Here is a 13,664-nt window from a genome sequence, read left to right on the forward strand (position 1 = left end):
CAGGGAGAGTGTAGTAGTCAAGTATATATTGTATTCCAACATTTGTCACTTTACTGGATCACCCTATGTTGGTGCTGTAGATGGATGGAGTAATGGTTTGTATCATAAATTAGATAGGGAGAGTGAAGTGGTCAAGTATATATTGTATTCCAACATTTGTAACTTTACTGGTTCACCCTATGTTGGTGCTGTAGATGGATGGAATAATGATTTGTATCATACAAAAGACAGAAAGAGTGAAGTTATCAAGGTTTTGACCTTGTTTTATTGTATTCAAAATTTCAGATCAAGTTTGAAGACTTCAGTATTTGTGCTATTACTATGATTGTGTTCCTTAGTGTTTCATGAGAACAATCCAATATCCTATTCAAATTCACTGTTTCATAGATAAAAGTCATTGTTTGACACTAAAAGAAAATGTTTTTTTTTTTTCATTAAAAAGACACAAGTTGTCTTTTGTTTAACCAGAATACTAAACCTGACATTTCTTCTTGCAAAATATATATCCGAAAATAATATAGATCAATTTTCTATTTTAAAAAATGGCTTCAGTTGAAGAATCAGTCCTAAATTTCAGGTCCATACAACTGTATTTTGAAAATGATTAATATAATTGTGCCTTTGCTTGAAAGTTTTAAAGGGGTATTAGCTGTCAAATTCATGTTCACCGATTTGACTCAAATTCTTATATTCGACTTATAATATACTATAATGCATATTCAAATTATAAAAAGTCTAAGATAAACAATTTACGATGCATAGACTTGATAGTATGTATCAGCATTTCGTGTGTATTTTAGTCTAGACGCCATCTAATTAACCATCGAGGTGACCTCGGAAGACTGCTGGCGGTCATATAACCCGATTTAAACATAAACATAGATATAAATAGATTGGGAACTCGTATAATTGGATTTTTCTAGGTCTGTTTGATTTCATATTATAGGTTAAAAAAATATGTTAATAATAGTTTTTACATGTATAAGAATGAGTTTTTATAGATTGAATCAGTCAACCAAATGGTTTACCCTTGTTTCACTTCCAATGTTTACATTCTTTTCCATTTAATAACTGAACACGCCTAGTTCATGTGTAACCCATCTTTAGCTATAGGAATCAAAGTTCACATGAATATGGATTCATTGAGGACGAATTTTTCACTTGCAAGTGAATAATTCATTAGGGATGTTTCTTTGCTAATTTTGACAAAACTGAACCAAACTGGTTGTTAAAAGCGAATTATTATTTCACTCTTTCACTTTCATTAATGATCGAACAAAAAATAATCATATTTTTTTTTTTATATCTTGTAGCTAATGCCTCTTTAATTCTCTGAAGTTGGCATTCACATAAGCTTTGTATTTTATATGATAATATTTGCTTTGGCTTTTTCTAATACATATCATACTTAAAATATTGTATTACAGAATGTAACAATGTATCATCAGGGGATTTAACTCTTCTACCTTCATCAGAATTACTTTGTCATATTGCTGCTGATTGTAATGCTGTTTCCTGTTGTGCCAAGTCTGATGTTCTGAAACGAGACTTTTATGTTGCCGTAACCTTGGACACTTGTAACTACATACTGACAATACAGTTAGAAAATCTGATTATTGAAAAGGAGTTATTGAATTATGTTTGGGGTATGTTACTTAGCACCAGCAGATAATTTCACAAAATATCTTACGAGTCAAAATACTATGAATTAATTTCAGGTTTCATTATAACTAGCTGTTAATTTCAAAATTATTAAAATGTTTGAGGAAAACAATTATCTGATAGACATTTTCTCAATTTAAACTGCTTTTTTCTTTAGAGAATGTTACGTTTACATATGAAAATAGCAATACAATACAATATACAATAATCATTTATTATAGTCTCACCATCAATAATACAGTATACACATTTCACGACGTAAAAATAAACTTTTAAAATCATGAAATGAAAACAGCCATCTTAGTCGTAGAAATAGATTTTTTTTGCACTTATATTGTTTGCTGTTGAGTATAATCTTATGTCATATGTCGGTTTATTTATTTATTTTTTTTATAAATTTGTCAAGGACTTGCATGAGTTATGTCATTAGATATTAAGCAAACAACAATCAATCATGTCATACATGTTTTTAGATATATGTTCAAAACTTTGAAAGATAGTGAATGTACTTTAGTACATCACTGTTTAAATGACAAAACTTTTCATTTTCTTTTACAGGCTCAACAGAAAACATGAACCTCTATGGAGTTCTGAGAGTCATGTATCGTGTAAATCATGTTGTGTCAATGAAACACTTGAATGTTGATTTAACTATCAAATTTTGTTATGAATCTGGATCAGGGTCTTGTTTACAAGACTACATTCTATTTACCAGTAATACACTTTATTATCCTGAGTGTTCAGAGCCTACCTTGCCTTTCTATGGTATGTATCAATGATAAACCTCATAAAAATAAAGATAATCCTTTGTTATGTTATCTTACAATTTGTTCTGTAAAATGTTTTCCACAATAGAGTTGTATTTTTAACTTCTTAAATCATTTTCTCCGATAGTTGTTTATAATTAAACAGTCCTATAAAGTATGAATAATTAACCTCATTAAATTAAAGATAATTCCTTCCTCTGTTAATTCATCTGCTTATTTGTCTTGCAAAGAACTTTCCACAATAAAGTGTTTTTTTTTCTAAACTTCTTAAACCATTTTCTCCCATAGTAATTTATTATTACACAGTTCAATTTTTTATGGCAGATTCATGCTTTTTCATCCTGATCATATATTTAGAGGAGGAATTTACACAGGTAGATTTGTTTTATGAGCTATAATGTTAACTGACATTACATATAACATAATTCATATTGAGAATGTTTATACGTGTACAATAATTACATTTTATATTCTTTTAGGAATTACATTTGATTTCTGGAACCCAACAGCTTGTAGTCTGTTTTCTTTAGGAACTTATGCTCAAAGTATAACTATATTAAATAATTTAGATTTTAAATTAGATAATTAGAAAATGATGCAATATGTTGTTAAATATCATGAAGAAGAAGAAATTAGCACTATCAAACAATTGACCCATACAAATCTGTTTATGAAGAGGAAGAGAAAAAATGTTGTGCTATGGATTGGGAGTAAAGACCTTTTTGGACCTAGATTAAATACTACATAATGAAATGATTTTACCTAAAAAAAATGGATATGCATTTTCAGAGTTTAAACTGTAATGAAAAGTTATGGCCATTATTTGAAATATCTCCAGATTTGAACTTAATTGGAGAACATTCTAATTAACTGAAAGAACTGTAAAGAACCAACTTTGTGTAATTTATTTTATTTTTGTAGTCATTTTCAAAATATAAATGTTTGCAAGAATAGAAAATGAAAATTAGGGTTTCTAAGTTTGAAAAAAAAGTTTATGATATTATGTTGAGACAGCAAAAAAATGTGTACACTCTGCCGATTAAAGAACCTTTATGACAACTGAGTGGTCTATTGATGAAGTTGCAAGTTAAATTGTTTGCACCACACCATAAGTTTCCAATGGCAGACCAAATTTTCCCTTTCATTTTGTCAACTGACCTAGAATAAATCACATTTTATTGATTGTTAATTTGCTTTTGTAAAAGTCTTAAATATGCATGAAATATTTGCCACTGGAGGTTAATCAAACAACAATCAATCTATTTGTTTCTTGATAATCTTGTTTCTTTAATTGATATCTGAATAGTACAAAAAGAATGATAACTATTATTGTAATTTTTATAGGCTGTGCTGGAGTAACCTTCACCACTTATGCTCAGACGAGATGTCAGATGGCTGCTGACTGTTTTAGGGTCACATGTTGCTTAGATTTGGACTACTTGCCTGGTAAACATAACACTGAGCTGACATTTGCTTTGGATTCATGTGCTGATCAAATTGACTACACTCTAGAGAGACACTCATGGACAAGAACAGGACTGGCTTCAATTGATGGTATTACTTTTGTGATGGGACCATTTTAAATATTATAAAGGGTTCAAAAGAAAATGATTTATTGTAAAATTTTGTATTTGTTTCATATATTTTAGAAAATCTGTCATTTGGGAATATTTTTTGACTAAGGGCTATTCCAGAAATAAATGTGTGGTTGGGTTGAAAGTCACTTTTTTTAATACCCATAACCCATACAATAAGATTTTTCAGCGACCCATAACCCACACAATTAAATAGAGGTTTGATACTACCACCCATCTAATTAAAAAAAAAATGAAAGTCAATACAGCACTGTGAGAAATTGATATGGTCTACTTAAAAACTAGTATATCTTTTTAAGTATGTATGTCTTAAGGAATTTCATAACAACCATTGTAGATTTAGGATACTAAGCCTGAAAAATTTCAATCTTCAGATCTCCTTTTGTACTTTTATATAATTTATATCAAAATATAAAGGGTGGATTCCAACTGGGGTATGGCTGTTCCAACTTTGTAAAAAGGGTTAGGAGTTTCCAAGCCAAAAATCCAGAAATCACCACTTTTGTGTCAAAATTCCCCTCCAAAGAACGTATTTTAAAGAAAATCCACTTTTAGGGGAAATAACTTCACATTAAAAAAATTTAAAAAACATAAAAAATTTCCGAGATTCATTCCTGTTTCATCACCTATTGTAAAAAGTTATATTTTATGTTATTTATGTGCAAAAGCTTCTAAATCTTAATATGTTAATCTACAACCACCCATATGATTAAGTTGTGGAGAAGAACGACTACCCACACAATTACATTTGCTCCAACCACCACCACCCATGCAAAAAAAGATCAACTGCTGTCCAACCCTCCCATACATTTATTTCTGAAATAGCCCTAAATAAACATGGATTTATTGTTTTTCTTTTTATTAAGTATGCAAATATATTAAAAAAAAAGTTTCAATGGCTAAAAAATAAATGCAAAAATGTAAACAAACAAATTTTGACTTCAAATTTACAAATTGAACTATTAAAACCATGATGACAATTAACAGCTGAAAACAAGAATGTTTTTTCTGGAACTATGGAAATAATTATCTTTCAATTTTTTAAAATTTGATTTTTACAGGAACCGATCAAGTTGAATCGTTGTCTAGCTCATTCAAGTTTAACTTTACTCTGGACACGACAAGTTCAGCTACAGCTTACAAGACCACTATAGGTTTGACCGCATGCTACATTTCTCCTGGAACATGTGAAGATTATCAGTTACTGACAGCATCTGACCTGAAAAAAAAGACATGTCCAGGTCGCAGGAGACGTAGAAGTGCAACAACAGAGTATGTGTTTTTATACCTCCCCTTAATCTAAGTTTTTGAGGGGTATATAGGAATCCCCATGTTCGTAGATAATTAATTGTTGAATTTACTTACCTCAATAAACTAATTATATTGCTTGGAGTTTCCCTTTGTCAGTTCACTCACAGTTCTTGTTATTATTTAATTTTTATAATCAGATTTCATATTTTAGACTGAAAGTAAAAATATACATCATCACATTAAAACATTTTTTATGAAAATTTTTTTTGTCATGTTTTGTTGATAGAATAGTTTGATATCATGCATCGAAATTTGAATTTAGAAACTATTTTAATGAAGGAATGTAAATATTGAATATTTACTAATAATTTTCGTTTGCAAAAGACTAATAAAATCTCAAATGCATGTTTTCTGATAATTTTATATCATGTTTATGATGCTGCTTTGTTGACTTTCTAAGGGTCGACGTCACCGACATGAAAACAGGCCTACAGATATTGACAGATAGAAATGCAACTGATGAAGAGAAGAACATTTATATTGCTGCTTGTATTGAGTACAGTGTAAGTATAATACAAAAGTTCTGTCTTTCATCCAGTTTCCTCACTTTGCAGAGCCTACCTATTACATAATTATTGTTAATATTTTCTTCTGAATATGCATGAAAAACTTGTCACTGGACATCAATCCTCCTGTTTTCTACTCCTCTTTCAGCTGTGGACTGGTGCCTTTGAAATGGCAGTGGAATTGCATAAAGTAATACTACAAGGAAACTTACACTCTTGTATAAATGAAACTGTCATTATAAGAGCAGGGACATCTGTTGAAAGGACCTTTAAAGGTGGTGGACTGTTGTATCAGTAAACTTTCAAATAGAATCTCCCAATTTGACTTTTACCTTTCCTGTGTTATCAGAGAAAAATATACTGCAAGGAAAAGCTATCCAGAATAAATATTAAACTAAACCATTAAAAAAAAAGAGACAAAATTTTCTGCTGAAATGACGTATCTAGAAACAATACTTAAGGTGCACACACTTTAGTAGATCCTGTAGTTTACATGTAAATGTTCTGGGATTTGATCATGTAGGAAAATCTAAGATCATTTGACAAGTTAAACTGACTTCCTTAAAAACAATTTTCAATTGTGCAATTCAGTAGAATATAATGCATCTCTGTCTTTTGAAATATTTCAATAGTTTTCTTTAACAAAATAAATTGATTATCTGTTATGTTATTTAAGAAAAATAGTAAAGATTATTCCATAACATATGTCGGTGATGGTGATGAAAAAACTGGTGGGAAGTCTGCTCTTAAAGCTCTTGGTAGTGGAAATCCAACAACTGTTGGTGTGAGTGGAGAAGTATTCAGTGGAACCTTTACAGTACAGGGAGGTAAATATTACAATAAAGGGAGGTAAATATAACAATAAAGGGAGGTAAATATTACAATAAAGGGAGGTAAATATAACAATAAAGGGAGGTAAATGTTAAAGCTCTCGGTAGTGGAAATCCTACAACTGTTAGTGTGAGTGGAGAAACATTCAGTGGAACCTTTCCAGTACAGGGAGGTAAATATAACAATAAAGGGAGGTAAATGTTAAAGCTCTTGGTAGTGGAAATCTTACAACTGTTGGTGTGAGTGGAGAAGTATTCAGTGGAACCTTTACAGTACAGGGAGGTAAATATAACAATAAAGGGAGGTAAATATTACAATAAAGGGAGGTAAATATTACAATAAAGGGAAGTAAATGTTACAGTAGATGAAGTTAAATATTACAGTAGAGGGTGCAATCAACAGTTTTTTTTCTATGACGTCATATTTTGAGGGACCATGCATAAGTGACCCTTAGTGGTGGAATGATTAATAAAGATCCTTGTATAAAACTAGATATCACTAGAATCAGAATTTTCTCTAGTTTATAATGAAATAAAAATAAAGTGTACTTTTAATATGATAAAAATGTTCTTTTCAGAGAACATGGGGAAAAAATTGCCTTATCTGAACATAAACAACCTGAAATCAGGTCATGTGCATACCCATGTAGACATGATACAGGCATATTTCACATAATCAAAACTGTATGAAATTCATAGGTTTTTACCTGGCCTATCAAAAAAATTTCGCTTCAGGGTACAGTTTCCTTCTTCGAAAAGAGCTACAGTGGCTGCAAATAAGTTTTCAATTTTCACTGCCAAAAAAACAGGATGTTTACAGTGTTGTCTCCCCTCAAAACATGTATATTTAATCTAATTTTTAAAATTATTTTAATCATTCAACATGTTTTAATTGAAAGCTAATTAACTAATTTTTACAATCAAATACAAAAACAGGATACTTTTTCACCAATTAAGTAAATAAAATGGGATTTCCCTCCATGGTTATTTTTAGTCGGGGAATAACTCCTAGTTTTTTGTACAAAACTGTTTATAGCACCCAGAGGGAGGTAAATATTACAATAAAGGGAGGTAAATATTTCAGTAGAAGGAGGTAAATATTACAGTAGAAGGAGGTAAATATTACATTAAAGGTATGTAAATATTACATTAGAGGGAGGTAAATATTACAATAGAGGGTGGTAACTATTATAGTAGAGGAAGGTAAATATTACAGTAGAAGAGGTAAATAGTACAATAGAGGGAGGTAAATATTACAGTAGAGAGAGGTAAATATTACAATAAAGGGAAGTAAATATTACAGTAGATAGAGGTAAATATTACAATAGAGGGAGGTAGATATTACAGTACAGAGAGGTAAATAGGTAAATGCTACAATAGAGGGAGGTTATATTACAGTGCAGGGAGGTAAATACTACAATAGAGGGAGGTAAATATTACAAAAGAGAGAGTTAATACTTCAATAGAGGGAGGTAAATATTACAGTACAGGGAGGTAAATACTTCAATAAAAGGAGGTAAATATTACAGTACAGGGAGGTAAATATCTTTATATTGATTTTATAGTAGCTTGAATTGAGGGGAGATGGAGGATTTAGTTTATGAAATGAATTATTAATTTGAAAACTAGAATAGTCCTTTATAATCCAAAATGAAAAACTGTCCAAGCAAGATTGGCAACACAAAAAAAACAACTAACCAATAATGAAATAACTACAATTCTAATTAAAAAGGATTGCCAATTTTCCTGCCGAAGGTTGTGGCTATATGCAGGGACTCCCTACTTCTTCCACAATAAAAAGTAGCATTGATTGTATAGCCAAGTTGTTTTGAAAGTGAAATTATGTACCAAGAAACAAGAACAAACTGAAATCCAGAAACCCAACTTTCATTGTCCAGTAGCTTAAATATTATTTTCCTCAAACTTAAATTTAAAATATATTTTATGCCCCCGCCATAGCAGAGAGGGCATTAAGTTTTACCCTTATTCGTCTGTACGTCTGTACATATGTCCGTCCATACGTCCAAATATTGGTTTCCATTCTCTAACTTGAGTTTGCCTCAACCAAATGTTATGAAACTTTTACACAATGCTTATTACCACAAAAGACAGATCAAGTTTGAATTTTGGTGTCGTCACTTTAACCATTTCAAAGTTATGTCCCTTTATAAATGGAAAAATTGCAAAATTTTTAGTTTCCGTTCTCTAACTTAAGTTTCCCTAACCAAATGTTATGAAACTTACATACAATGCTTATTACCACTAAATACAGATTAAGTTTGAATTTTGGTAGCGTCACTCTAACCATTCTAGAGTTATGTCCCTTTATAAATGGAAAAATTGCAAAATTTTTAGTTTCCGTTCTCTAATTTAAGTTTGCCACAACCAAATGTTATGAAATTTATACACAATGCTTATTACCACAAAATACAGATCAAGGGTGAATTTTGGTGGCGTCACTCAAACCGCTTTAGAGTAATGCCCCTTTATAAATGGAAAAATTGCAAAACTTTTAGTTTCCGTTCTCTAACTTAAGCTTGCCTCAACCAAATGTTATGAAACTTATACACAATGCTTATTACCACAAAACAATGATCAAGTTTGAATTTTGGTGGCGTCACTCAAACCGTTCTAGAGTTATGCCCCTTTATAAATGGAAAAATTGCAAAATTTTTATTTTCTGTTCTCTAACTTATATTTACCTCAACCAAATGCTATGAGACTTACACACAATGCTTATTACCACAAAACTCAGATCAAGTTCAAATTTGGGTAGCGTCACTTTTACTGTTCTTCAGTCATGTCCCTTTATAACTATATGATATGGAAGCGGGGGCATCATCTGTGTCCACATGTGGACACAATCCACATTTATTTGTCTACATAATCTGACTTTTTGTAGGTGAAGAAATCTTTAATGAACTTGATGTAGCTGTGACTGGTATAAAGGATGCCTATGCTATTGGACAAGGATTGTCGGAAGTTGGAGCCAAACTTTTAGGAGAGAAGTTAGCTAATATGACAGTTGGTGACATTGAAACTTTAATGGACTTCAAGAATATTGATCCAATATTGGTGGCTCAGCTTATGAAAGATCTGAGAGACTTAGGAAAGGCATTGGTATGTTTTTGATAATGGGTCTATTCAATAGTTGTATTTACTGACTCTGTATTGGCCCTGGCTTAGATTTGAGGTAAGCTGTACTGGCCACAGACTTGAAAAATCTAGACCAAGGACAATACAGAAACAGCCAGTTTATAATCCTTTTTATATGATTTTACAGTGGACCTTACCAGTATGCAGGTACAATGAATCATATATAAAGTTGTCTTTTCTCAGCTAATCACTATGCATTTTTGTCAAATTTGATGACATTTCTATTTTCCCATCCAAGTACAAAAGTACTTATAATTTCTACTAACACATTTTATTTTACAAATAGACAGTTCCCATGAAAAAGAAATTATGCATTTTACAATTCATATTCTAGGATAGGTCTGGATTTTGCAGTGTTTTGTGAATAGAAAGGAAACAATAATGTAAATTGAACATGTCACAAGGAAAGTCTGTGGAATTTCCTGATTATATTATTTATAATTGAAACACAGAACACAATTTAAACTTTTTTGGAGGATTATTATGAGGGAATTCTGAAGTTATGCTATCCCAAGAGTTTCGGCTTGTTCCAATATAGTATTCAAGCTAGAAGTTCAATCAAGAAAACATTCTTACACTGTCCCAAACTTAACACTCTGCAAATCATTTGTCATTTGTTGTGCAAGCCTAGATTTCTAAAAAATTGTTTGAATGTGCAAATATTCTGCTTAGGGTTAAATCAAAATACAGAGATAACACCATTAGTTACAAAGGATTAATTTTGAATACCCCCCACTAACAATGTTAGATCTGCAAACTTGCAGTAAACTTTTTTGTGCTTCCGTCAGCGGGATTTGAACCCATGCTTCTGTAATATTGTGAAAACACCGCCAGCACTGTATCTAGAGATCTAGACAACTCAGTAAACTTGGCTGTTAAAAAAATACTCATCAAAGATACCAGGCTTATAATTTGTACACCAGATGTACGTTTTGTCTACAAAAGACTCACCAGTGACACTCGAATCATAAAAGTTAAAAGGCTAAGAAATAGAGTTTTGTTAGTTGAATAGTACTTTCCTTGTCAGCTTTATCTGGGTTTGTAAACAATACCTGTGGCATGTGTGGCATGTAGATCAAATACTTAGCAGATAAGATATTTTTGTCTATTAATTAATGGATGATTATACTTACCATACAGTCACATCAATATTATTTTATTATTCATAGATACTGTGGATTCATTTAAATTTCTGGCTACCAATTTATATACGCCCGTCAAATTTTTGACGGGACGTATTATGTTATACAAATGTCCGGCGTCCGTCCGTCTTTCTGTCTGTCCGTCCGTCTGTCTGTCCGTCCGTTTTTTCACATGTCGCGCCGTATCTCAAAAACAATTTATGATTATTGCTTAAAACTTTACACACTTCTTAGTTATATTAATCTTAAGATCTGTATACTTTTTGGTGATGATTCAAAATTTTATTTTAGAGATATTGAGTATTTTGTTAAAAAAGGGGGAGGGGTTTCTCACATGACGCGCCGTATCTCAAAAACAGTTTATGATTATTGCTTAAAACTTTACACACTTCTTATTTATATTAACCTTAAGATCTGTATACTTTTTGGTGATGATTCAAAATTTTATTTTTGAGTTATTGAGTATTTTGTAAAAAAAGGGGGAGGGGTTTTTCACATGTCGCGCCGTATCTCTAAAAGGATTTATGATTATTGCTTAAAATTTTACACACTTCTTAGTTATATTAATCTAAAGATCTGTATACTTTTTGGTTTTGATTCAAAATTTTATTTTTGAGATATTGATTTTTTTTTTTTAAAAAGGGGGGGTTTTCACATGTCGCGCTGTATCTCAAAAACGATTTATGATTATTGCTTAAAATTTTACACACTTCTTAGTTATATTAATCTAAAGATATGTATACTTTTTGGTTTTGATTCAAAATTTTATTTTAGAGATATTGAGTTTTTTGTAAAAAAAAAAGGGGGTTTTCGCATGTCACGCCATATGTCAGAAACTATTTATGCTTATTGCATAAAAATTCACACACAAGACGAAGAGCGTATCATGCGCTCATGGCGCAGCTGTTTATTATGGCTTTGTAAAAGTCTGCATATTTATGGTTTAACTATACCCACAAAATCCATGAATATTCATAACCCACGATTAATAATGAATCCACAGTACCTCTAAATATTTGACAACTTTTATACAGACGTTCGACAGACATTCTCCATGAGCGTATTCCAAAATGTTAAGGATTCCATTGAATTTCTAATTGTAGTTGGATGTTATCTGATCGACAGATGTATTATTTTTGTTTACACTTATTTATAAGTTTTAGTTACAGAATTATAATATGATGTTTAGATTTTTTTGTTCTTTTATTGTTAAATCATGGAATGTTTTAGGTTTTATAATGATACAGAAAATGTAAAAAAATAATAACAAATAATATTCCATTTTATAACTTCAGTATTCTGAGTTTCTTACCAAGCTTCTGAACAATGGAGACCAGGTGTTTGAATCTTTTGACTTCACACTGAAGGGTGACTTTAGTTTCCCTAAACAGGATGTAGAACTATTCAGCTACAGTATTCACATGATGGTTGGTGGACTAATACCAATGCAGTTTTGTAAGTAGTCACATAGATATAAGAAGATGTGGTATGATTGGCAATGAGACAACTTTCCATCCAAGTCAAAATTTATAAAAGTAAACCATTATAGGTCAAAGTACGGTCTTCAACACGGAGCCTTGGCATGTCCATTTGGTAGAGCAGTCGTAGTAGTATGTTAATCACAAGTAAAGTAACTACTGTATTTGGTTGTGTATAATACACACTTTTTTAACAAACACGATAGAGGAAATGTGTATTATACGCAACTGTAGACTGTTTTTTTTTAATTTGATTTATTCAAATTTGTCTTCATTATTTAATATTGAAAGTACATGTGTGACATCCTGCATGAGTAAGGTTAAGAATATACCATTTCCTTATAGATATCTTCATTATCAATTATTCAAATGTATTCTTTTATAGAAATTTAAACACAAGTGTTACTGGACCTTCTATATTTTAAGGAAATTGATGTGAGCATGATTAAACAATTTATTGAAAAAGATTACACTACCTAAGATTAAAAGTAAACAAATGAGAATTATATAGTTTTCATTTGACACATATTTTGCTTGACCAATTTAAAAAAATAACTAAAAGAAGTTTCCTCTTAAATTTAAACGATTTGCCCATATCAGCCAATAATAGAGGAATTGCTTTCACTTGATATTTTGTGTACTTACTAAATGTAGAATAAAAAAACTCACAATAGTAATAGATTTGACCTGATTTTTTTGGAAGAAATTTTGCTTTGAAATATGAGGTTGAATTTCAAATTAATATTTAATGATTCAGTCTTGCATTCAGTATGGCCACCATTCAAGTTAACATAGTTAGGTGTTGAGCAAACACAAACATGCTTAACCCCACCACATTCTTTATGACTTATTGTGCCTGTATCAAATATGTCAGAATAAGTATGTTATTTCCATTGTAAAAATAAACTTTGATGTAAGATTTAATATTATTTCAGCATTTGGAGCTGGAGCATACTATGGAATGAAGTTTGAAATTGGTGCCAAGGTGTTTGAAATGAAGGCTTTTTGTGGTGTAGAACCTTATGGTGGTGTGACAGTCTATGGTGAACTTGGTATTGGATTTTTACTGTATGGAAAACTTCGTTTAGAAGGAAGAATTATGGACCTGCGTTTCCCAACAACAGCTGAGATTACATTCAATAAGTTCCCTCTAGATGTTGGGTAAGTGGCAGATTACATTCATAAAGTTCTCTTTAGATTTTGGGTAAGTAGTAGAT

At 31.0% G+C, this 13,664-nt stretch overlaps 1 protein-coding gene across 3 annotated transcripts in view; it reads left to right on the top strand.

Moving 5' to 3' along the window:
• Window positions 1-13,664, top strand: part of LOC127719726 (uncharacterized) — a 109,305-nt gene that overhangs the window by 17,780 nt on the left and 77,861 nt on the right. For all 3 annotated transcript variants that reach the window (XM_052225964.1, XM_052225965.1, XM_052225966.1), the window contains 10 exons: window positions 1,428-1,646; window positions 2,221-2,427; window positions 2,909-2,974; window positions 3,774-3,983; window positions 5,086-5,296; window positions 5,736-5,838; window positions 6,518-6,668; window positions 9,574-9,791; window positions 12,265-12,424; window positions 13,383-13,608. In XM_052225964.1, coding sequence (XP_052081924.1) covers window positions 1,428-1,646; window positions 2,221-2,427; window positions 2,909-2,974; window positions 3,774-3,983; window positions 5,086-5,296; window positions 5,736-5,838; window positions 6,518-6,668; window positions 9,574-9,791; window positions 12,265-12,424; window positions 13,383-13,608 — 1,771 coding nt within the window. The remainder of the gene's footprint in view (window positions 1-1,427; window positions 1,647-2,220; window positions 2,428-2,908; window positions 2,975-3,773; window positions 3,984-5,085; window positions 5,297-5,735; window positions 5,839-6,517; window positions 6,669-9,573; window positions 9,792-12,264; window positions 12,425-13,382; window positions 13,609-13,664) is intronic.

Source organism: Mytilus californianus, unplaced genomic scaffold, assembly GCF_021869535.1.
Source record: "Mytilus californianus isolate M0D057914Y unplaced genomic scaffold, xbMytCali1.0.p SCAF_11, whole genome shotgun sequence".
In the NCBI taxonomy this organism is placed as follows: domain Eukaryota; kingdom Metazoa; phylum Mollusca; class Bivalvia; order Mytilida; family Mytilidae; genus Mytilus; species Mytilus californianus.